This window comes from Trachurus trachurus (genome assembly GCF_905171665.1).
Source record: "Trachurus trachurus genome assembly, chromosome: 4".
Taxonomy (NCBI): domain Eukaryota; kingdom Metazoa; phylum Chordata; class Actinopteri; order Carangiformes; family Carangidae; genus Trachurus; species Trachurus trachurus.
The window spans coordinates 33,813,737-33,837,210 of NC_139898.1; the positions used below are offsets into that span (position 1 = coordinate 33,813,737).

A 23,474-nucleotide genomic window follows, 5' to 3' on the forward strand; every position below is an offset into this window, starting at 1 on the left:
GATCTACAGAAAAACATATTGTATCATTATGCTCATACATGAGGACTGATACTGTTCCTCATAAGCCATAAAAAAAAAAATCAGTAACTCAGGATGTGAGTTTAATAAACTCCAAACAATAAATGAGTGAAAAGAAAAAATATATTGTGTTTATACCATTTGTTTACTGGCAGCGTTAAATTCACATACTTCTGTCACTGTTATGTCAAAACTTTGATTTTTGTGTATCGTTACAACGGTGACGATACATTGCGCGTGACGTTGCGCCCAACCTTTTTCCATATGCAAATGGAGGCTATCCCGCCGACCAAGAGTCCCAGAGCTACAAGAGCCAGAGCCACTTTGTAGTCAGCTGACACTCCTATAACCACACCAGCAATCACCAACACCAGAGCAACAGCCAAAGCTACATATGTTATTATCTTTATAACCTTTTCCTCCTTCTCACTCGCTTCCTCCTTCTTCCGCTTCTGTGCAAGCAACGCTTTCATCTCCTCTTCCTCTTGTTTCCTCCGCTCCTCCTCCTCTCTCACCTTCCTCTGGGCTTTTTCATACATTTCGTTGGTGTAGAATTTATCCCCATTATACTGTACCATTTCCTTGATCATGTCGATTAGCTCTGAGACCTGCTTGCGGTCATCTCTGTCTTTGTTGTTGAAGGCATGGGTTCTTTTACCAAATGAATCTGCGAGTCTCCGTAGCTCCTTGCATCCCTTCAGAGCATCATCGGCTTCAGCCTGATCCTTGAACGTAAACAGTATGATAGTGTACATGGAGGCATCGTCTCCAAAATTATCCACGATCCACTGCACAGTTTTTCTTTCCTCTTCTGTGAATTTTACTCCAAGCCTGATCACCAGGAGGAAGGCGTGAGGGCCGGGTACTGACATCTCGACACATTCCTCTATTCTCGTTTTTAACTTTTCCTCTTCCATGTCTGTATCAAACACACCTGGAGTGTCAATCACCTGGACCAAAGTCCCGTCCACCTCCTCACTCTCTGTCTCACATTGTTTGGTGTGTGACACAGGGCTCGAGTCCTCTTCGAAGACATTTCTACCAAGTATGGTGTTTCCTGTTGCACTCTTCCCTGAGCCAGTCTTGCCCACCAGGACTATCCTTAAGGCTTTAGACACATCCACAGCTGCAACAACAGGAGCAACATTTAAAACTTGGCAATGTATTTTTCAAAATATAACATCTTTGTATTTATATTTGAGTACCACATGCATCACTCGAGTGACTTGTTTCTGTGACTTGTGTGTGTCTCCCTTTCGAATAACCTCTCTTTAAGGCTACCTATACCCTGTTGAGTTACTGACCAATAGTAGCACTATGGAGCTGTGTTTCTATGTGTCCCAGTTTTGTTTGCATTAGGCCCGTGTGTGTGTGTGTGTGTGTGTGTGTGTGTGTGTGTGTGTGTGTGTGTGTGTGCGTGTGCGTGTGCGTGTGCGTGTGCGCGCGTGCGCGCGTGCGCGTGCGCGTGCGCGCGTGTGTGTTTCTCTCTTTTTTAACATATGTTTCGTATTTTTAATTTTTTAACATTTGTATTTATATGTATTTATCTTGTTTAAACTTGAAGTTGGTTGAATTTTTATTAGAAATGATTGAGTTTGTTCACACAAGATTCTGACTTGTAATTTGATGTCAGAATTTGTCAGACACTTTCAACATCTCCTGGCTGGTGAAAAGAGCTACAGACAAATCAACTACTGTAGAATGACTGTGAATGCTCCACAGCTGACCAGTATTATCACTTGTATATATATACACTGTATATTATTGTATACAGTAAACAAGTTCAATGTAACCCTTTGTGTGGTGTTCATACTCAGCCGGTGTTCATGGGTCTGGTGGACCCACTGCATATTTTGGGTCTTCAAATGTCTATGTTTTATGATCCGACGTCAGAAAGTGGAGGAGAAATGGAGCGGCTCCTATCGTTTATTCTGTGGTAAGACGTCTCAGTTGGCTCTTAGTAAGTGAATAACACGTAAGGCTAAGGCACCCGTAGATGTGGGGTTACAGTGTGTGTGTGTGTTTGTGTTTGTGTGTGTGTGTGTGTGTGTGTGTGTGTGTGTGTGTGTGTGTGTGTGTGTGTGTGTGTGTGTAATGTAACGATAATGTAACGATAACTTGCAGATCACCTGAGTGACGTGAACTCTGCTCGTAGTTACTGTGAGTCAGCAATAAAGCAGTGAGGTTGTTGATGAATATTTAGCTTTTTACTCTGCTTTGAGACTTTGAGACTGACTGAGTGAGCAGAGCGGAGGTTAGCGCGTCACTGTCTGGCAACCTGGAGTCTGAGGGTTAGGGGAGGCTGCGATGCTGTGTTTTGAATTTGACTGCAGCAACAATTTTGGCAACATTCTTACATACCACTCATTTAATAAAATGTAATAATAAAAAAGAAAGAAAGAAAATCAGTTATAGTCAAGACGTTTTAATCAAAAAAATTACAAATGAAACAAGATTTTTCATAACTATTGATTTTGAACTTCATTAGAAATGTTACCCATTCAGTTGACATAACACAAGTTGAACACATACAGTAACCATCAGCACCATTGAGTTTTTTTGTGTGTGAGTGTGTATGTGTGTGGAACAGGATATAACACATTTCTTGTCAAATCTAACATGAAGCATGACCTAAAAATGTATTGTTTTTGAGTTAATATTTTATATTACATAAGAAATTTTGACTCACCACCAGGCATGTTGTCAAAAAATAAAAATTCCAGTCAGTGTAGTGACGGATGGTCAGGGTCTCTGATCCAGGTGCTGTGTCTTATCTTGTTTTCTGTTACTCTGGTTCAACTCCTCTTTTGCCCTTATGAATAAAACTAAGACCACACCTTCTGTGACACACAACACTGTCTCTAATGTAAATACAGTGACAGCTGTCACCTGGTCACGATCACTCACATGTAATAAAATGTACAACCGGGAACCAAGGTATGAAACCTGACATTGTGTTAACCACAATTCACATCACCAGCTCACTCTCGTCACGTTTTCGTCTGTACTGAGTTCATACATGAACTGTGGACAAAAAAACTTGAAGTTTCTAACATTGTTCAAGTACAGAGGTCAAAAACTCTTAGGGTTAGGGTTAGAGATGATTGTTGGAAACAGCGTCAGTGGCGTTTCAGGCTCCGGGTTGCCAGTTAAGCTTCCACTGAGCTGAAACAAGGAAGATTGTTTTCTATATTATCGGTTATTATGGTCATATTTCTTTGATATCACACGGTAGAAATAAGCGGCATGTCTCTCTGCCATTTGATACACAGCTTGCTGTAGTGAGCATATAGCCTAGTTAGTTTGAGCTGCAGCAGCTGCAGTTAAAGCTAAAGGGAATAATTTTATTTAATTTAATTATTTAAAAAAGGACAATGCACATTAACAACATCAGCTCTTTTCTCCTTTTAAGGAAAAGAGAAAGGAAAAGTCTGGGGTAGGGGAGGGGAAACAACGCGCTGCTGTGTTTTGAAATTGACTGCAGCAACAACCACATTCTTACATATCACTCCTTTAAAGCACGTACACAGGGTTTCAGTTTATGTGAAAACCCTCATCAACTGAACTGACATTTATAGAAATGGGTTTGGAAAGTGAAAACAACCAAGTAGTATAACCAACAACATGTTAAATTTAATTTGGGATCTCAGTTTAATTTCCACTTAGATACATTAAAGCATCTGCAAATCTGGTGTCATTTTTCTGACTGACTGACTGTTCCTCTGCATGCAGATGACACACAACTGTGTCCAGCAGTCATTTCATTACCATTGACCAATGTTTTTCCAAGTGAGTTGACAGTGTGCGGGAGACCCTTTTTTCTTTGTTGTTTCCTTCCATTTTTTAGGTGTGCATCAGCCTTTACACCTGATTTGTCAGGTCTGCAACACCATGGTTGAATACAATACTCTCAGGATAATTTAGTACATAAAAGCTTGTGTTTCAGATTAAAGTATGTTTTACTTCATACAGATACAGGTAACCTTCTTTGTCCATAATGTCAGTAATGAAGCAGAATAACATTTGCATGAATCACACATCCCTTTGAACACAAAATATTTATTGGTTTCACTTAAAGTTTAATTTGCCCAAAATTACACGTTGCTTTAATACTGATACTTGGGAAGTGTTTTTTTCCTCTCCCAAAACCTTATTAACAAAAGATAATAAGAATCATGTGGAACAAATCTTTTCATTTGTAGGTGCACTCCTTATCAGAAAACCAAGATTGTATGTGTATCTTATATAAATACATTTTGTCCAATAAAAAAAAGACATCTAAACATCAAAAAAAAAGTTCGGGTCTTTTGATATGAATCTATATGGCATCCCCATCACCAGTTACCTGCTGTGACACTGACTTTCCCCGGACTGCGTCCCATGAGCGGAGTTCCGGCCTGGTTTCGGTGCTGACGAATGTAGTCCGACTAGTTGGCTGGGGTCACGAAAATAAAGCATTTTTCTTCTCAAAACAATATACGTTCAAAAGAGTGGTACATTTTTTTTTTTTAGTTTTAGTAAGTGTATTTTTTGGCCTTTTTGCCTTTATTGGATAGCTCATAGTGAGACAGACAGGAAAGGGGGAGGCAGAGAGAGGGGGAATGACATGCAGGAAATGTCTGCCCGACGTGGGATTCGAACCGGGGACGCCTGCGTTGAGGACTGTAGCCTCTACATGGGGCGGCCACTTTAACCACTGCGCCACGCAGTGACTTCCGACTTCACTACCCAGTTCACGAGAGAAGCGTCTGCCCCCCCTGATCCAGATGCGTTACAAGCAACATTTGTACCTGCTCCACTACTAGTGATGCAATGCAGGAAGCAATACTTTCTCCAATTGACATTCCAATTTCTTTAGCTATGCTTGCAATAACATGAACTGAAGAATTGCTCTCATTTGCGCCAGGTAAATCGTGCCCAACACAGCCAACCTGGGGTGGAGCAGCAAAAGCATCATTACTATTGGAAATGTCCTCAAGATCTGGCATAGGGGTGGACATGATAGGTGTAGACTGGAACCTAGCCCTACCCCTACCGACAGGTGTTATAGGAGTGTACATGAATGCACCTCTCCCCCTGCCAACACCAGCACCAAAGTCCATGTTCAGTATGGCAGGTGCATGAAACAGAGAATAAAAATACAAAAAAACAATAAAAGTAAAGTATCTGATTATAGGTACCCAAAAAAAGAAATTACGTGATAGGCAAAACCTATAAATGAAAACAACTCAAACAACAGAAAATAGCAGTCATATGAGCAAAATCACTGATAATCAGGACAAAAAAAAAATACCCCAAAATGAAACCAAATCAAAAAAAGAGAAACACCCCCACAGAACAGGGTACACTGTCAATATGAAAAAGTAGCCCTAAGACTGCTCAGTCTAAAAGACCTGTTGAATGATTCAATAAGTTGTAAAATAAACAAAACAAAAATAAAATGACGTTCAAATAACCCACAGGTGACAAAAATGTGTCAAAACCTCACCACAGTATGGGAAAACAGTGAAGGAATGAAGCCCTGCTGTCACATGACACATGACAGCAGTACTGGTGAAAGAGCGCTACTGCGCCAGACGGACAGTCCGGTGCATCAGTGACTCAGCTGCAACCACGGTAGTTTTCTCCGGGAACCGGCGGCTATCCTCCCGACGTGAAGAGTCCTGGAGTACGGTCACGGCACCATTGTAACAGTTGTCTGCGTTGTGTTATTTATTTGCAAGAAGGACCGACACTCTCTTAGCTTCAGGACCGGACTTTTATTGCCTGGACAATGATACGGAAATGACTGGTCAGCTCACGGTCAAGCACAGCACTCGTTAAACACAGCATGGGCTCAATCCTCGCATACTGGCCTTATTTGTGTACATCATTAATTAAAAATAAATATATAAACAAAAACACATGTACCTGGACAATGATACGGAAATGACTGGTCAGCTCACGGTCAAGCACAGCACTCGTTCATCACAGCTTCATGGAGGAAAATTAGCAAGTTAGCTTAGCCTTTGAGCTAAGGTCGCTAGTTATAAACATTAAACCAAATAAACCCTCTGTAACACATTTAGTTACATGTAAAACTGTCGCCAGCTTCCTGAACATAATATCATGATAACTGCATTATTACATTACATTGTTTACACAGTTTCAGTGGCTATAACGCTGTGCTTCGTGTAACAAACCTACCATGGGCTCAATCCTCGCATACTGGCACTGTGTTTACGTCACAGCCCATATTTATGTGCTGAGGAGAGCCCTGCTAACCAGTGAGCGTCCGTGATACATGAATAAAGATAAATGTGATTGGCTGTCACTGTGGAAGTGGAATCAACACCAAAACTCTGTTCTACATGTGTGTGATTATTTCATCCTTGAGCCCAGGTGAACATTTGTACCAAATGTGGGGGAAATAATGGAGATATCATGGTCACATGGAAATACTGTGTTTTGTGAGGTCGCTCACTGTAACCTGGCCTTTCATTAGTCTAAATCTAATTTCATTCTTGAGTTGAAGTGAAGGTTTCTGCCAAATCTAAAGAAGCTCTGTCAAGGCATTACTGACATTTCTGTTTTCTTTATTTTGTATATATTGAAAAGTATAGGTCATACAATGAATTAACCATTAAACAAAGACAACATTGGACAAAGCAGACATGCCGAAAAGTAAAAAATAAAAAATTAAAATACCTCAAGTGTCTTGACAAGAGGACTTCCCTACACGACACACATGACATTGTGCTCATGAGATCTACAGAAAAACATATTGTATCATTATGCTCATACATGAGGACTGATACTGTTTCTCATAAGCCCAAACAAAAAAGTATTGTGTTTTTACCATTTGTTTACTGGCAGCATTACATTCACATACTCCTGTCACTGTTATGTCAAAACTTTGTTACAATCTAACATCATAGTAACAATGTGTGTAATACTAATACAGTATCAGGAAGACCTCTGCTGCAAAAAGCAGTCACATACTGCAGACAGATGAACCTGTCCTTATTTGCTAAAGTTATACAGGAAAAGATGTTTTAGTTTTGCATCCTGTGCCCATGGTTACATGCTGTCATTCTGACATCCGACACTCCGAAATATAAATCAATCAATCAAGTTTATTCATAGAGCCAGTGGCGTAACATCATGGTGATGGGCCCGGTGCAAATATTTTTTTTGTGCCCTATACCTGCTGCCCTAAACACAAGCGCACACGCACGCACGCACGCACGCACGCACACACACACACACACACACACACACACACACACACGGACACGCACACACGGACACGCACACAGCCACTTGAGAGAACTGCTACACAAACTGGTGCAAAAATGACACATTGTTTCATTTTTCAGCACATATGTATTACATACACACGTTTGTTTTTTCTCTGGTCCAAACCATGGATATGTTATGATCCAAACTCAGCACCACTGTCAGAGTGTCATGTTTCCATCATGACAACTGACGGGAGAAAGACGTGTGGCATGTTGTCATGTTCACATGAGCTCAAACTTGTGGCGCACACTGAGGGGAAGGCTCGAGGTCCGGCTGCATTCACATACTACACGGACCGCGAGCTCCACTGCAGCCGCACCGAGACCTCGCGCTGCTCAGACTCACGTGCGTATTCTGTCCGCGTCAGTCCCGACAGGGATCGACACGGTCCGCTGAGAAAAAATGCTGGCGTATTTTTTGCGTGTCAGCATGTAGAGGTATCAGTTCTCGTGGCAACCTCAGTTACAGGTGACTGGCCACAAACTCACCCTGCAAACCAGCGCTTAAGCACCACGGACAGCGGCTCCATATCAACACCAGCCTGCCCTGAGCTGGGCTCAAACCGCCACTCATCATGACTGACAGGTATCAAGGTGATTGGATAAATGATAATTTCCTCCTCCCATACCAGCCGCTCAGCGTTACCTTATACCGACCCGCGTCGAGCTATGCCATTCACAAAAACAGGGGCCTGTCGCAATACTGGACAGCTGTTTTTTCTTTTTCTTTTTTTCTCTTCCTTCATGGGCCCCTGACGGCGCCTGGGCCCCGGTGCAGCTGCACCGGTTGCACCGTCGATATTTACGCCACTGCATAGAGCACACTTAAAAACAACCCAAGTTGACCAAAATACTGTACAGTAAAAATAAAGAAAGAATTTAAGTGATAGACAGAACAGAAGCAGCAATATACAAAAAGATCAAAACGGTAAAACAAAGATCAAGATGACTTATAAGGTAAAAAGGTGAGTTTTTAGTCTTGATTTAAAAGAGTTAAAAAGGTAAAGGTAAAAAGGTACTTTATTTGTCACATATACAGCTACAGTGAAATTCTTTGATGATTCTTTGATGGAGTTGATGGAGGGGGCAAGTCTGACCGAGAAGGGGAAGCTGTTCCAGAGTCTGGGGGGTAGCGACCACGAAGATGTGGCAACCGTGGCAACCGTGCCTAAGGTTGTCGACCCCTGGTTTAGTTTAATAAGTTTATTTGTATCAGGGACAATGTACAATATAAAACATGTAAATTTGGTTTAGAACAACACAACAAGCAAAATATGTTTTGCATTTGGTTCTCTTACTGTACTGAAAATGAACCGAACCGAGACCTCAAAACCGAGGTACATATCGAACCGTGATTTTTGTGTATCGTTAGACCACTGACGATGCACGGTTGCACCCCACCTTTTTCCATATGCAAATGGGAGCTATCACGCCGACCAAAAGTCCCAGGAGGATCACAGGAGCTCCAACAGCCAGAGCCACTTTGGTGTCAGCTGACACGGCTATAACCACACCAACAAACAACAACACCAGAGCAACAGCCAAAGCTATGTATGTTCTTGTCTTTCTAACCTTTTCCTCCTTCTCTCTCTCTTCCTTCTCCTTCTCCCTCTCCCTCTCCCTCTCTTCAAGCAATGCTTTCAACTCCTCCTCTTTCTTCTGTTTCTCCTCTTGTTGCCTCCGCTCCTCCTCCTCTCTCAGCTTCTCCTGGGCTTTTTCATACATTTCGTTGGTGTAGTATTTACCCTCATTATCCTGTACCATTTCCTTGATCATGTCGATTAGCTCTGAGACCTGCTTGCGGTCATCTCTGTCTTTGTTGTTGAAGGCATGGGTTCTTTTACCAAATGCATCTGCGAGTCTCCGTAGCTCCTTGCATTCCTTCACAGCTTTCTCAGCTTCAGCCTGATCCTTGAACGTGTCCTTGAACGTAAACAGTATGATAGTGTACATGGAGGCATCGTCTCCAAAATTATCCACGATCCACTTCACAGTTTTTCTTTCCTCCTCTGTGAACCTTATTCCGAGCCTGATCACCAGGAGGAAGGCGTGAGGGCCGGGTATTGACATCTTGACACATTCCTCTATTCTCAATTTTAATTCTTCCTGATCGATGTTTGTATCAAACAGACCTGGAGTGTCAATCACCTGGACCAAAGTCCCGTCCACCTTCCCGCTCTGTTTCTCACATTGTGTGGTCACTGAGTTAGGGCTCGGGTCCTCTCTGAAGGCATCTTTACCAAGTATGGTGTTTCCTGTTGCACTCTTCCCTGAGCCAGTCTTGCCCACCAGGACTATCCTTAAGCCTTCAGGGAAATCCAGATCTGCAACAACAGGAGCAACATTTATAAACTTGGCAATGTACTTTTCAATATAACATCTTTGTATTTATATTTGAGTACCACTGCATCATCATCATCCGCCGCCGCTCCAAGTTTGAGCAAATAAATGAGCAAAGACCCGACCAGGTATATATAACATATAACATATGCGCACCGAGAATAAGTGAGCAAGCACGAGAGAAACAGCGGGTGCACCAGCCAATGACTAACCGGCAAAAACTGAAACGAGACGCCGGTTAAAGAGAGGAAAAACACAGAATATCCAATATACTGTATGTCCAAGAGAATTTGTCCCGTCATCACGACATGAAGGAGGGAGGATCTGATGGTGGCTCAAGTTTAGTGATGAGGAAACTGTCATTGTCAGCTGCACATCTGTCAGCAGCTGCTCCAAACAGACACGTTACAAACTTTATTTTGCATACACAAAACAATACATACGAGACATTCATACAAAGTACTTTCACACCTTTAACACACATTCAAAACAGTGAAGGGTGCTTCCACTCTATTACAAATAAATCAATAAAATCAATAAATCCGTAGAACTGATCAAACCAGCAGCTCCTTAAGTTAAAGTGCTATGTGCACTGTGGTTCGACATGGAGAAAAACTAAACCAATGGAATAAAACCAACAGTACATAAATAAACTAGAGTGTTACATTCACAATGTTTGCATATAAAAAATAATTATATGATCCAGAGTGAAATAATAAAAACAAAAAAACAAAGCCCCTTATGAAGAAGAAAACAGCAAGGAAGTTTACGTCGCCCGGACTGGCGTTACCGGGGCCCCACCCTGGGGCTACAGAGTACCGGCCTTCCTGGAGCCCCTGGGAGGGGTGGAAGGTGCTCCAACTGGGGTCTCCATCGTTCTGTTGGGGGACTTCAACACTCACTAGGCAGCGACAGTGTTACCTGGAGAGGTGTGATTGGGAGGAACGGCCTCCCCGATCTGAACCCGAGTGGTGTTTTGTTATTGGACTTCTGTGCTAGCCACAGTTTGTCCATAACGAACACCATGTTCAGGCATAAGGGTGTCCATCAGTGCACGTGGCACCAGGACCCCCTAGGCCGGACGTCAATGATCAACTTTGTAGTCGTGTCATCTGACCTCCGGCCGTATGTCTTGGACACTCGGGTGAAGAGAGGGGCTGAGCTGTCAACTGATCACCACCTGGTGGTGAGTTGGATCCGCTGGCAGGGGAGGAAGCTGGTCAGACTTGGCAGACCCAAGCGTATCGTGAGGGTCTGCTGGGAACGTCTGGCAGAATCCCCTGTCAGGGAGGTTTTCAACTCCCACCTCCGGGAGAGCTTTGACCGGATTCTGAGGGAGGCTGGAGACATTGAGTCTGAATGGACCATGTTCTCCACTTCCATTGTTGACGCGGCCGTCCGGAGCTGTGGCCGTAAGGTCTCCGGTGCCTGTTGCAGCGGCAATCCCCGAACCCGGTGGTGGACACCGGAAGTAAGGGATGCCGCCAAGCTGAAGAAGGAGTCCTACCGAGCCTGGCTAGCTCGGGGGACTCCCGAGGCAGCTGACGGGTACCGGCAGGCCAAGCGGACGGCAGCTCGGGCAGTCGCGGAAGCAAAAACTCGGGTCTGGGAAAAGTTCAGGGAGGCCATGGGAGAGGACTACTGGTCGGCCTCGAGGAAATTCTGGCAAACCATCCGACGCCTCAGGAGGGGGAAGCAGTGCTCCGCCAACACTGTTTACAGTGGAGGAGGGGAGCTGTTGACCTCGACTGGGGATATCGTCGGGCGGTGGAAGGAACACTTCGAGGATCTCCTCAATCCCACTGACACGCCTTCCATTGAGGAAGCTCATTTCGGCCGCTTGTATCAGGGATCCTGTTCTTTCGGTCATGACCCAGAGTTCATGACCATAGGTAAGGGGGGGAACGTAGATCGACCGGTAAATCGAGAGCTTTGCCTTTCGGCTTCCTTCTTCACCACGACGGACCGATACAACGAGGCAGTGGTTTAAGAGTGACTTTCCAACGTGCTCCTCGAAAAAACAGCGAGTTTTTCCACCGTTTCGTTCGTGCGTACGAAGGAGAAGAAGAGAGCTCGGTTTCTCAAAAAACGGAGCTCCCGCTCTAGTTTCAGAGAAAAATGCACTTTTGTGTCAAGTGGCAATCCGCTCATTTTACCGGGAACTCTGCAGTGTGGCATGTCTCCCAAATAATTTCTACCGCTAAATAAGTATTTTTGTAGGCAAATCTACATCCACTGGGGCGGCCCACTGGGGCGGCCCACTGGGACGGCAGTGGCTCAGGTGGTAGAGCGGGTCGTCCAATGATCAGAGGGTTGCTGCCGTAGTGTCCTTGGGCAAGACACCTTACCCACCTTGCTCCTGATGGGTCGTGGTTAGCACCTTGCATGGCAGCTTCCGCCATCAGTGTGTGAATGTGTGTGTGAATGGGTGAATGTGATGTATGATATACTGTAAAGCGCTTTGGGTATCGTTTCCGATGGAAAAGCGCTATATAAAATACAGACCATTTACCACTGGGGGGTGTTAACGTTATACAAATACGAGATTCCACCTTCTTCTTTTGTATTTTTCTTTGTCTTTTCCTTTTCATTGTTGCTCGCAAAACGAATCACCACCAGACAAACAAACAATCACAAAACTCCAGAAATGGGCGTGGAGCTGTCAAATCTAACTCTCATCTGATTTGAATCCCGTACCATCACGAGCGGCGTTGACCACCGGTTGCTGGGGGGAGTTGCTGTTGTTGTAGGCAACTCAAACTCATTGCTGATCTGAAATCGGATATTGTGGGATTCCCTATTCTACATACAGGTTTATCTAAATCTCATCTCTGATCTGAGGTCTGATTGATGGGTTTTCGGGATATAAAGGCGGAGCTGCTCGTGTTGTAGCCATAGACTGTTAGGTTGTAGCCGACAGCCGTACAGCACGCTTTGTCCCCAGAGCAGCATTCAAGGAGACCAATTACTCAGACAAAACCAAGATCACACAGTTTATAAAAACCATTATGTTTTGATTGTAGTTTAAAACAGTTTCACATATCAGAGGACTACCATATTCACAGACAGGGTACCTGAGAGTGTCTATTATCATAATCTGTAAAAAAAAAAAAAGGTTTTGATGATTTAACTCGTCAACGGTCCTGAACGTTCGTCACACTGTGACGAGTTTACTCGTCAAAGATCGCGAAAGAGTTAAAGGGATAGTTCACTCAAAATTGAAATTTCACTCATTATGTACTAACCCTCACGTCGACTAAGGGCTGGGAGAAGTTTCAGAGTTATCCGTGGCTTCTATGAGTTAGCAGTGCATGTCAGTATAACGGTTGCAAATGGATACCAACTGTCTTCGTAACAAAAAGACACACCAAAAAACATCCAAATACCTCCATGCTGCTCGTATGTAATGTCCGTCTTGTATTGAAGCCCCAAAATGAGAAATTGTTCCGAAAAAAATTAAATAAGTCTATATTTCAAGCTTGTTTGTAGCGGAAGCTCCTCTTCCTAGTCCGTCCAAATCTCGCGGAAATTATTACGCAATTTTGTAGTGGTGTCAGATTGTTTAGTGATTATTAATATTCATAAATATAGCGCTCATATGCCTCTGAGCAAGACACTCAATATAAAAACACTGTTGACACTCGGGGCAGCGTCGAGAAGCTTGACGGGCTAGCAACGGTAACTAAGGGGGGCCGGGCTTTTGCGAAAGGTCAATTGTTGTATATATTTATCTTACACGAGCCCTTTGATCCAGAAATGCGAGTGTCAGAAGAGCGACAGGCACAAACAGAGCACCTTTCATAAAAGACGCTCTATCTCCTTTTCTAGAAAAAAAGCAGGGATTTTGGTGAAACTCAGCCATGTTTAGCTTGACTTTTCTCAGGAACAGAGGCACGTAGAAACAAGCGGTTTGTGGCCATTTGACGCATAAAGTTTCACCTTTCAAATGAGCCACAGTATGTGTTGATGGCAAAAATATAGAATACACTGTGGCTCTACAAAAATCGTCAAAAATTGTCTAAATTGCCAGTACACTTGACTAAAACTTTGGAAAGGAGCACGGCACTCAATGAGTTAAGCCATCTCACGCAGGTTTTACAACACTGGAACTCATAAACAGACATTGCCCCTTCTGCCAAATGCTGCAATGCCATAAAAGTGAACAATAAAGCCGATTAACTTTGACTCAATGCTGGCGCATGACAATGAAAACATATCTATGGCTGCCCCCCCCCCCCCCCCCAACTTGCAGTTAGCTGAGTGACATGAACTCTGCTCGTAGTTACTGTGAGTCAGAGCAGTAAAACAGTGAGGCAAATTACAAATGAAAAACATTTTTCATAACTATTCATTTTGAACTTCATTAGAAATGTTCATTCAGGCCAGTTGACATAACACAAGTTGAACACATACAGTAACCATCAGCCCCATTGAACACATTGCCATTTCACACCAGCCTATACAGCACAGTTAATATTTTATATCACATAAGAAATGGCAGAAAAATTGTGAAATGCATGTAGGGATTTTGACTCACCACCAGGCATGTTGTCAAAAAATAAAAGTTCCAGTCAGTGTAGTGACGGATGGTCAGGGTCTCTAATCCAGGTACTGTGTCTTATCTTGTTTTCTGTTACTCTGGTTCAACTCCTCTTGTGCCGTTGTGAATAAAACTAAGACCACACCTTAATCAGACTAAATGATCCTGTGACGCACAACATGTAATAAATACAACCAGGAACCAAGATAAAATCACATCACCAGCTCACTCTAGTCACGTTTTCGTCTGTACTGAGTTCATACATGAACTGTGGTCAAAAAAAACTTGAAGTTTCTAACATTGTTCAAGTACAGAGGTCAAAAACTCTTTTAAACAGGAATTGCTGCGTTGCCATGTTAAAGCTACAAATGCAGGGGTTAGGGTTAGAGATGACTGTTGGAAATGATTCCTCCTCTCTTTGCTTTGGCCTTGAGGTATTCACCACATTTTTAGCTGTGTTAGCGCTTCTAACAAAAAGTTTATCACTAAATAACTAAATGATAACCATTCTGTCTGCATTGAACATAGTCTTTAATCCAACAGGACTCTTGACAGCGATAAAGCTTTTACTCTCTTTGTCATCACAGAGCTCACAATAACAGAGAGACTAGAACAAGAAACAAAAACTGTGCGTGCGTGTGTGTGCGTGCGTGTGTGCCTGTATGTGTGCCTACATTTTCATAATAAAGCTTTTAATTGTTTGTTTTTTTCTCCTGACTTTTAACTGACCAGGACCAATGGAAACCAGACCAGATCTGAACAAGGCCAGACCCCAGACCATTAGAGACCACCGGAGACCAATAGAGACCATTGGAGTCCAACACAGACCACCAGAGACCAATAGAGACCAACGAGGACCATCATATACCAACAGACTACCATAACAGACCACCACAGACCAACAAAGGAATGAGACACCACCAGAGACCATCATCAGAGACCAATATGGACCATCAGAGACCAACAAAGGCCAACACAGACCATTAGAGACCATCGGAGACCAACAAAGACCAACAGAGACCAATAGAGACCAACAGAGTCCACCAGAGACCAACATAGTCCAACAGAGACCATCACAGACCAACATAATCCAACAGAGACATTAAAGGCTATCGGAGACCAACATAGACCAATAGAGACCAACAGAGACATTAAAGACCATCGGAGACCAACAGAGACCAATAGAGACCAACAGAGACATTAAAGACCATCGGAGACCAACAGAGACCAATAGAGACCAACAGAGACCAACAAAGACCATCACAGTCCAACAGAGACCATCTGAGTCCAACAGAGACCATCAGATATCATCAGAGACCAATAGAGACCAACAAATACCAACAGAGACATTAAAGACCATCAGAGACTAACATAGACCAATAGAGACCAACATACACCATCACAGACCATAGACCATCACAGACCAACATAGACCATCACAGTCCAACAGAGACCAATAGAGACCAACATAGCCCATCTCAGACCAACATAGACCATCACAGTCCAACACAGACCAACATAGACCATCACCGTCCAACACAGACCAACATAGACCATCACAGACTATCACAAACAAATAGAGACCAACATAGACCATTACAGTCCAACATAGACCATCACAGATTCTCTCAGGCAGGAGTTCAGTTCAGTTTGACTCCTGGGTAAAATGTGTTTGTTGGTGACCTCCAAAATAAAACAAAGTTAATTTATCTAAATAAAAAACATAAAAACAGAAATAAACTCACAGTAGCTAAGGAAACAGTGTAAATAATAAACAGATTATAAAACAGATAAAACCTCAACACAGTAAGATTAAAGATCAGATGAAGGTCGAACAGAAAAGAGGCAGCTTTAGCTTCTTTTTAAAGCTTTTACTGACTTGACATATATTTACATATATAAGTTATATAAGCAAGAGGAGAAATGATTTGATTTGAAAATCTTTAATGTCCCCGAAGGACAATTACATAGCATACACAAATAATACACAATACATAAATACATAGAGTCATCACAAATGACTCCAGTGCATCGTTCCCAACAGACTCGCCTACAGAATATTTAAGAGTCTTGCAGCTTCTAAAAGATGCACATAAACATCTGAAGGTGTCACAGCTGAGGAGATCAAGATTCAGAGAAAAACTGAGAGAATCAAACTGTGGCATAGAAACTCTTATCTGATATTATGAACCATCCTCCTCCTCCCCCCCCGACCCAGTGACTGACGGGGGGTTGATCGCTCTTCCCCCTCTTCCCCCTCTTCCCCCTCTTCCTCCTCTTCCTCCTCTTCCTCCTTCTCTCTCATGTGAGTTGATCACCAGTGGGTTCAGGTTTGAAGTGAAGTGAGGAGTCAAACTTTGGTTTATATGAAGCAGCAGCAGCAGCAGTGAGAGCCGAGGAGCCGGAGAACAAAGAGCAGCAGTTTAAAAGGCTGAGCTCTGAGGATCTGAACGTATAGAGCTGTAAGTTTTCACTGTAAAGGGCAAAGTGAAGGACGAAGGAGAACAACAGGAAGAGACGAGAGGTGTTTCTAGAGAGAGAGAGAGAGAGCTGCCAGAGAGATCTCCTGTTGATCAAAGCCCTCTCTGCTTCTCTCTCTCTGTCTCTCTCTCCCTCTCTCAACTTCTCCTCACATCTTTTTTTGACAGGATTACCAAATCCCCCACGAGCGGCGGCTTCCAGAGGAGAATCACATATTCTGTGTGATGTGCTGATGGCAGGAGAGAGAGGAACTTCATCCAAACACTCGGTCCTGACGTCCCAGCAGAGAGAGAGTCAGTCAGTCTGCACGGTGATCACACACACACACACACACATAGATAGATAGATATAAATAAATACATACGGGCTATATATACTGTATGTGCACATGATGTAATAGTGAGTGAATTTAGCCCACAGTGAAGCAGGGAAGTAACATTTTTTTTCTTGTTCATTTAAAAAAAGAAAATGTTCCCGTATAACACGACATCATTTCCAAAAGAAAGTCTGTGTACACACTGAAAACGACTCAAAACATATAAAATAAACACAAAATCAATCCATAAACATATGTGCATATAAATTATATAAAAACATAACACTTCCCATTTATGTCAGAGAAAATAAAGGTTTGAAATTAATGATAATAATAATAAACATTCATAACCTGATTATAGATGTGCATTTTTAATGAACTTTAACTTTTTTGTTAAGAATCAGTTACACACAGGGTTGCAACATTTTTTACCAAATATATTATAAAATATATAATATATTAATTAATTATCAATTAATATTTTTAATATTTGACAATGGGTAATTCATTTAAAGAACATATATGTTCCTATTTCCATATAAATCAGTGTAAGTGACTCTATAATCCCACATATAACATCAATAGAAGATACATGAACACAACAATAACACAGTATAAAACAATATGACACACAGAGATTAAACCTGAGATTCTGAGAAATATAAGAATAAAGTCACAGTTTGATGAGAATTTAAAAACTTCTGGTGAAAAATAAATATACATATATATTTATAAGGAATATTGTAGGTAGCTATATGGAGCTTTAATACATACATCTATACCTTTATTTTGAAGAAGCTTTAACACAAACATCTCCCTCTATACTGTATGGAGCTTTAACACAAACATCTACCTTTATACTGTATGGAGCTTTAATACAAACATCTACCTTTATACTGTATGGAGCTTTAACACAAACATCTACCTTTATACTGTATGGAGCTTTAACACAAACATCTACCTTTATACTGTATGGATTATCTCTGTGTCTCCAGCTCCTCAGTAGCTTCATGTTTCCTGACCTCTCTGACCTTTAACCCTGGATCTCCTCCTCTGCCTTTGTTCTCCTTGTTAAATAAATCAGTGACCTGTATTCTTCCCTCCACAGCCTCGATGACACTCTTTGTCTTTGTTTTTCTTCCCCCCTGTTGTCTTTGCGCTACTCGGTTCTTATTTAAACTTTTATGACAGAAGATTAAAAAAACCACGTCGGTCGAACGTGTCGGCGTCTTCGCAGCTTCTCCGTGTTTAGAGGACGAACTGAAACTCAACTGCAGCAAAACAAACAGAACGACTCCAACTGTTTTTCACACAGAGGGGAGAAAAACACATCAACGCTCTCTAACGTTGAACCAGTGAACGCAGCATCGGCCTGGTCCGTCCAACACACTGAGCCTTTAATGTGAATATAAACTTTTATTTTTTTCCTCCAGAGAGCTCTGGCCTCCTTTTGATGCAGCTCAGTCTGTGACAGCTCATCCCAACACGGCTCCACCTTCATTATTCTCTTTACTGAGGGGAAGATGATGATGATGATGATGATGATGATGATGATGATGGGCAACGTGAAAATAATAAAATAATAATAATAAAATAATAATAAAACTCTGATTCTCTTTGTTGTGTCTGGGAGCGAGTGAGTCCCTGCAGAGAGACTGATGGACAGTGAGAAGACACGTCGTCCACCGCCATTAATGGTCCACCCCAGGCAGCGGGTGTGGGCCATCACTTTATCTATTTAAACTTGCACTTGCACTTTAGAAACTGGCACTTTATACCAGGCACTTTATAGATCACATGCACTTTATGTATAGGTATGAATGTGTATATGACTGTGAACCACTGTTATAATTCTTGTGTATTTCTGTCTGTTTGTGTGTTACCTGCCAAGGGACTACGGATGCAAATTAGCAAGTTGCTAACTCTGACGCATTTACATTTGTGCACACGTACGGATGTTCATTAATGTGTATTGTCCCTTTTAAATAAAAAAAAAAAAAAAAGAAAAAGCTGCGTTCTCATCCACAAACCAGTCACAGTCACCAGACCAGACTGGACCGGATCAGACCAATCCAGACCAGACCAGACCTAGCACTATATGAACTTCCAACTCTTACCTCTTTTACCAAAGCTCTTAACTTAAGGCATGGCTATTACAAAATCAGACCTGTGATCATGAAGTCTAGAAGTGTATGTTCGCCTGATTGGTTGATTGTATGGGGCACCACTCTGTATTCTTTTCTACTTTTTTTCCCTTATTTTTTCCTTCCTTTTCTGTATTGTGTATCCACAAGTTTCCAAACGTCGTCTATGGTCAAAACCGACTTCCGGTTTTGCCGGTTTGGTGGAATTGTACGTTTACGTTTCCATGGTTTTCAGTTGTTGTCATAGTTGCGGTAAACGCATGGATCTATTAACGCTGGCTTTTAACACGGATGTCAATTTGTGTGATATCCATTGTTAAAAGCTGCTGTGATGATCCATGCGTCTTACAGATTTTCATTGAAAAAAATAAATAAAATAAATCCATGCATTTACCGCGACTACCGAAACCATGGAAACGTAAACATAAAATTCCACCGGAAGAGCAAAACAGGCTACGTATTTGACGTTCGGAAAAAGGTGGATACATATACATATGTAGGCCTATCTCAATTTCATACAATGGTGTGTACATAATACATTTATGTATACAAACTTTGTGCAATATTGGACACACATCTGCATGTGCAATCGTGTGCTATGGGATAGTGCAATTTAAGTCCATCTTGCACTTTATTGGGGCATCGTGCAATCAAATTAAATACAATCTTGCACTTATGCACTCGTCACTTTAGCACATAGCACTTTAACTAGCACTGTAGCACTTTATAACTTCTCAGTAATCTGTTGGTCCCCTTACCCACTCTTTTAACCGTCTTTGGTCAGTTAACTGCTGGTTTATGTATGTCCTTCATATATGTTTTGTGTAAGATGTCAAGGTGTTTTGTTGTCCTAGTCCTGCCTCTTGTACTTTTTATCGTCATTGTTTTTTATGTCTAACATCAACCTGCGAATGGGACTGGGGATGGAAATTAGCCACTTGGCTACAATCACACATATTTACATGTCAATGTCCATCAATATGGACTGTTCCCATTTTTAAATAAATAAATCTGAAATCTGAATCTGAACCAGACCAGACCAGAACAGACAGATCCACAGACCAGTCACAGCCACAGCAACTGTGGCTGTGAAAACAGCCACAGTTGCTGTGGAAAAAAAGAAAACTCAACACAAAAAGAAAAGACTGAACGTCTCCAGAGTCATTGTGTTTGGACCAAAGACTGAGACCAGACTGAACCAGACCAGACCAAACCGGACCAAACCGGACCAGACCAGATCACCACATTCAGGCGCATCCCTTGGCTGCACACACAGAGAGGACTGCCCCTTTATGCCGTTCTCTCTCCTCATTGGATAAAGGTTGTAGGATACAAGGAAAGTTTTCTCCTGGGCTCAGAGCAGAGCAGAGTGACTGACAGACCCGTGTTTCAGACCAAACACTCTATAGAAGTGATTGCTGTCGGAAGATACAACTATTTAAGACTTATATTAACACAAATATATCGCTTACTTCTGCTTTAAGTATATTTTGGGGGCTTTTAATGCCTTTAATTTATAGCACAGTGGAGAGGGGGAATGACATGCAGGAAAGGGCTGCCCGATGCGGGATTCAAACCGGAAAACAGAACAAACTGGTCCAACCACTTCCTCAGTGTCTCAGTGATCAGTGCAGCCCTGGTCCTGGTCCTGGTCTCTCACATCTCCGCTTCCCTGCAGAGAGACCTCGACCCACTTCCAGCTCTGGGAGATAATTAAATCCTCTCCATCCCGATCCAGACCCAGACCTCGGGGCCCTGGGGATCCTCCTCCGCTCCGAGCGGCTGCAGCCAATTTGCACATATTTCCAGAAATGGACCAATTAAGGACATAAAACCGACAAAATATTAAAACTAAAGCACTTGAATGTTGCTCTGTTTGCGCAGCAGATTGAAAATGCACTTAGTTTCGTCTCCTCTCCGGTAATTATTTCTGAGCAGCGGCATCTTTTAAAGAGACGTGAGCGCTTCTTAATCTGATCAAACAGTGCCCTCCTACGGCTTAATGAGGTCGTCTACATCTTTATGCTGCAAACGGCTGCTGCTAATTGAATAGGAGCTCGTTCTGCGGCTCCCAGAGTGACAGTGATGAAGCACAGAGGGGGAGAGTTCCTCGCCTTGATACAGACCTGAGACCAGCTGCAGCCGCTCTAAGACGACACACTGCAAAAACTCTAAATCTTTCCAAGAATATCTGTCTTATTTCTTGTCAAAATGTTTAATTTCTAGTAGAAACGAATCTCTTTCTACTTAAAATAAGACTCATCACCTAAAAATTAACTTGTTTTTAGATCATTTTACTTGTTTCAAACAAATTTTCACTTGAAATAAGTAGAAAAATCTGCCAGTGAAAGCAAGTTTTTTTTTGTGCTTGTAATAAGAAAGAAAAACTTGCTCTTCTATCAGATTTTTCTACTTATTTCAAGTGAAAATCTGCTTGAAAGAAGTAAAAAGTGTCTAAAAACAAGCTGCTTTTTATGTGATGAGTCTTATTTTAAGTAGAATGAGATTTGTTTTGACTAGAAATTACATTTTGCCTAGAAATAAGACACATATTCTTGGTAAGATTTTGAGTTTTTGCAGTGCACCACGACGGAGAGGAGGATCCAGGTCCAGAGCAGGATGGAGAGAGAACAACTAGAGGATGAAAAAGGGACAGAAAAGGGAAAAACAAGCAGAAACAGAAGTGTTCAGGGAAGAAAAAGAAGAGAAAGAAGGAATAGGAGAAGAAAGAGGAAGACGAAGAGGTAGAAAAAGAAAGTGAAGAACACACAGAAGAAGACGAAGAAGAAAAAGATAAAGAAAAGGAACACGGAGAGCGAGAAGGAGAGGAAAAAGAAAAAGAGGAATAAGCAGAAAAAGATTAGGAAAAAGAAGAAGAGGAAGGAAAGGGAGAATAATGAGGAAAAAGATGAAGAAAAAGTAGAAGAAGAGGAAGAAAAAGAAAAAGAAGAGAAGAAAACACAGAGGAAGACGAAGAAGATGAAGAAAAAGAACACGGAGAACGAGAATGAGAAGAAAAAGATTAGGGAAAAGAAGAAGAGGAGGGAAAAGGAGAAGAAGACATAGAAGAAGATGAAGAATAAGACAAAAAAAAGATGAAGAGGAGAAGAAGAGGAAGGAAAAGAAGGAGAAAACAAAGTAAGAGAGGAAGAAGAAAAAGAAAAGGAAGGAAGAAGAAGTTTGGAGGAGACGTTCACCAGCTCCAGAAACTCAGTTCTTCATTCAGCTGCAAAGCCAGAGGCCGGTTCACTGGAGCCCAGCATGGACACACACACACACACACACACACACACACACACACACACACACACTACAGTCCATCTAATAATGATGAATTCTACTTCTGCAGCGTTCAAAAACACAGTGAGTTAAACTGAGACCTGGAGCTCAGAAACAAACTCTTATACACTTACAGGTAATACTCAGAAAATTTGAATATCGTGAAAAAGTTCATTCACTTCCCCATGATTGCGAACTGTACTGAACCAGACAGAGAGCTTTTAAAGGCTCAGGAACCCTTTGCAGGTGTTTTGGATTAATTGGCTGACAATTTGAGCTAACATTGAACTTTTTCACTATATTCTAATTTTTTGAGATTCTGATTTTGGGGTTTTCATAAGCTGTAAGCCATAATAATCAAAATTCTAACAAATAAAAGCTTGAAATATCTTGCAATGCCTGTTATGAGTCTAAATAATATATTCATTTCACCTTTTAAATTGAATTACTTAAATGAATGAACGTTTTCACGATATTCTAATTTTCTGAGTATTACCTGTATAATAAAAATGTGTTTTTGTAAAAGAAGACGATGAGTTTGTTGATCGTCCGGTCTGAACCGGCTCGGCCGTTTTCCTCAGGAGACCGGCGGAGATGTTTTCAAGTCCGAGTCCAGAACAAGTTAGAACAACTGCTATTACAGTGGAGAGAAGCTAAAACACATTTCAACTCCTTCTAAACAAAGTTAGTAAAACAAAACAAAAAACCCACCAGAACTGAACAAATATTGATTGATTGAAAATAAAATAAGAAGATAAGAAGACAACGTTACATGTAACTGTGCAACTTGTTTCAGATTTAAATATGTGATTATCTGATTTTGCATTTGAAACAGATTCTCAGCCTCAGAAATGTGTCATATATCACACAAAAGCAAAACCAACAACAAACGTCGTTCTCGTTGTTCTGGTCTTTTCTTCCTGCTGCTGGACTCACGGTTTTCCTTCAAGTTTTTTTTTTTTTTTTCCCAGGATTTGAGAGAAGCTCCTTTGTGTTTTTCCTCTAACACACCGGTCTTCTGTGGTTCAGAGTGAGAACAGACCCGCTGTGTGATATTGATCTATATTTCACAATGT

General features: G+C 41.9%; 1 protein-coding gene across 1 annotated transcript; it reads right to left on the reverse strand.

Moving 5' to 3' along the window:
* Positions 1-230: 230 nt before the first annotated feature.
* LOC310985389 (GTPase IMAP family member 8-like) lies at positions 231-10,512 on the reverse strand (the record flags this gene model as incomplete). Its single annotated transcript, XM_083970962.1, has 3 exons — positions 231-1,144; positions 8,687-9,622; positions 10,458-10,512. 3 exons carry the CDS (start codon positions 10,510-10,512, stop codon positions 231-233), a joined length of 1,905 nt encoding a protein of 634 aa, XP_083827088.1.
* Positions 10,513-23,474: the final 12,962 nt, after the last annotated feature.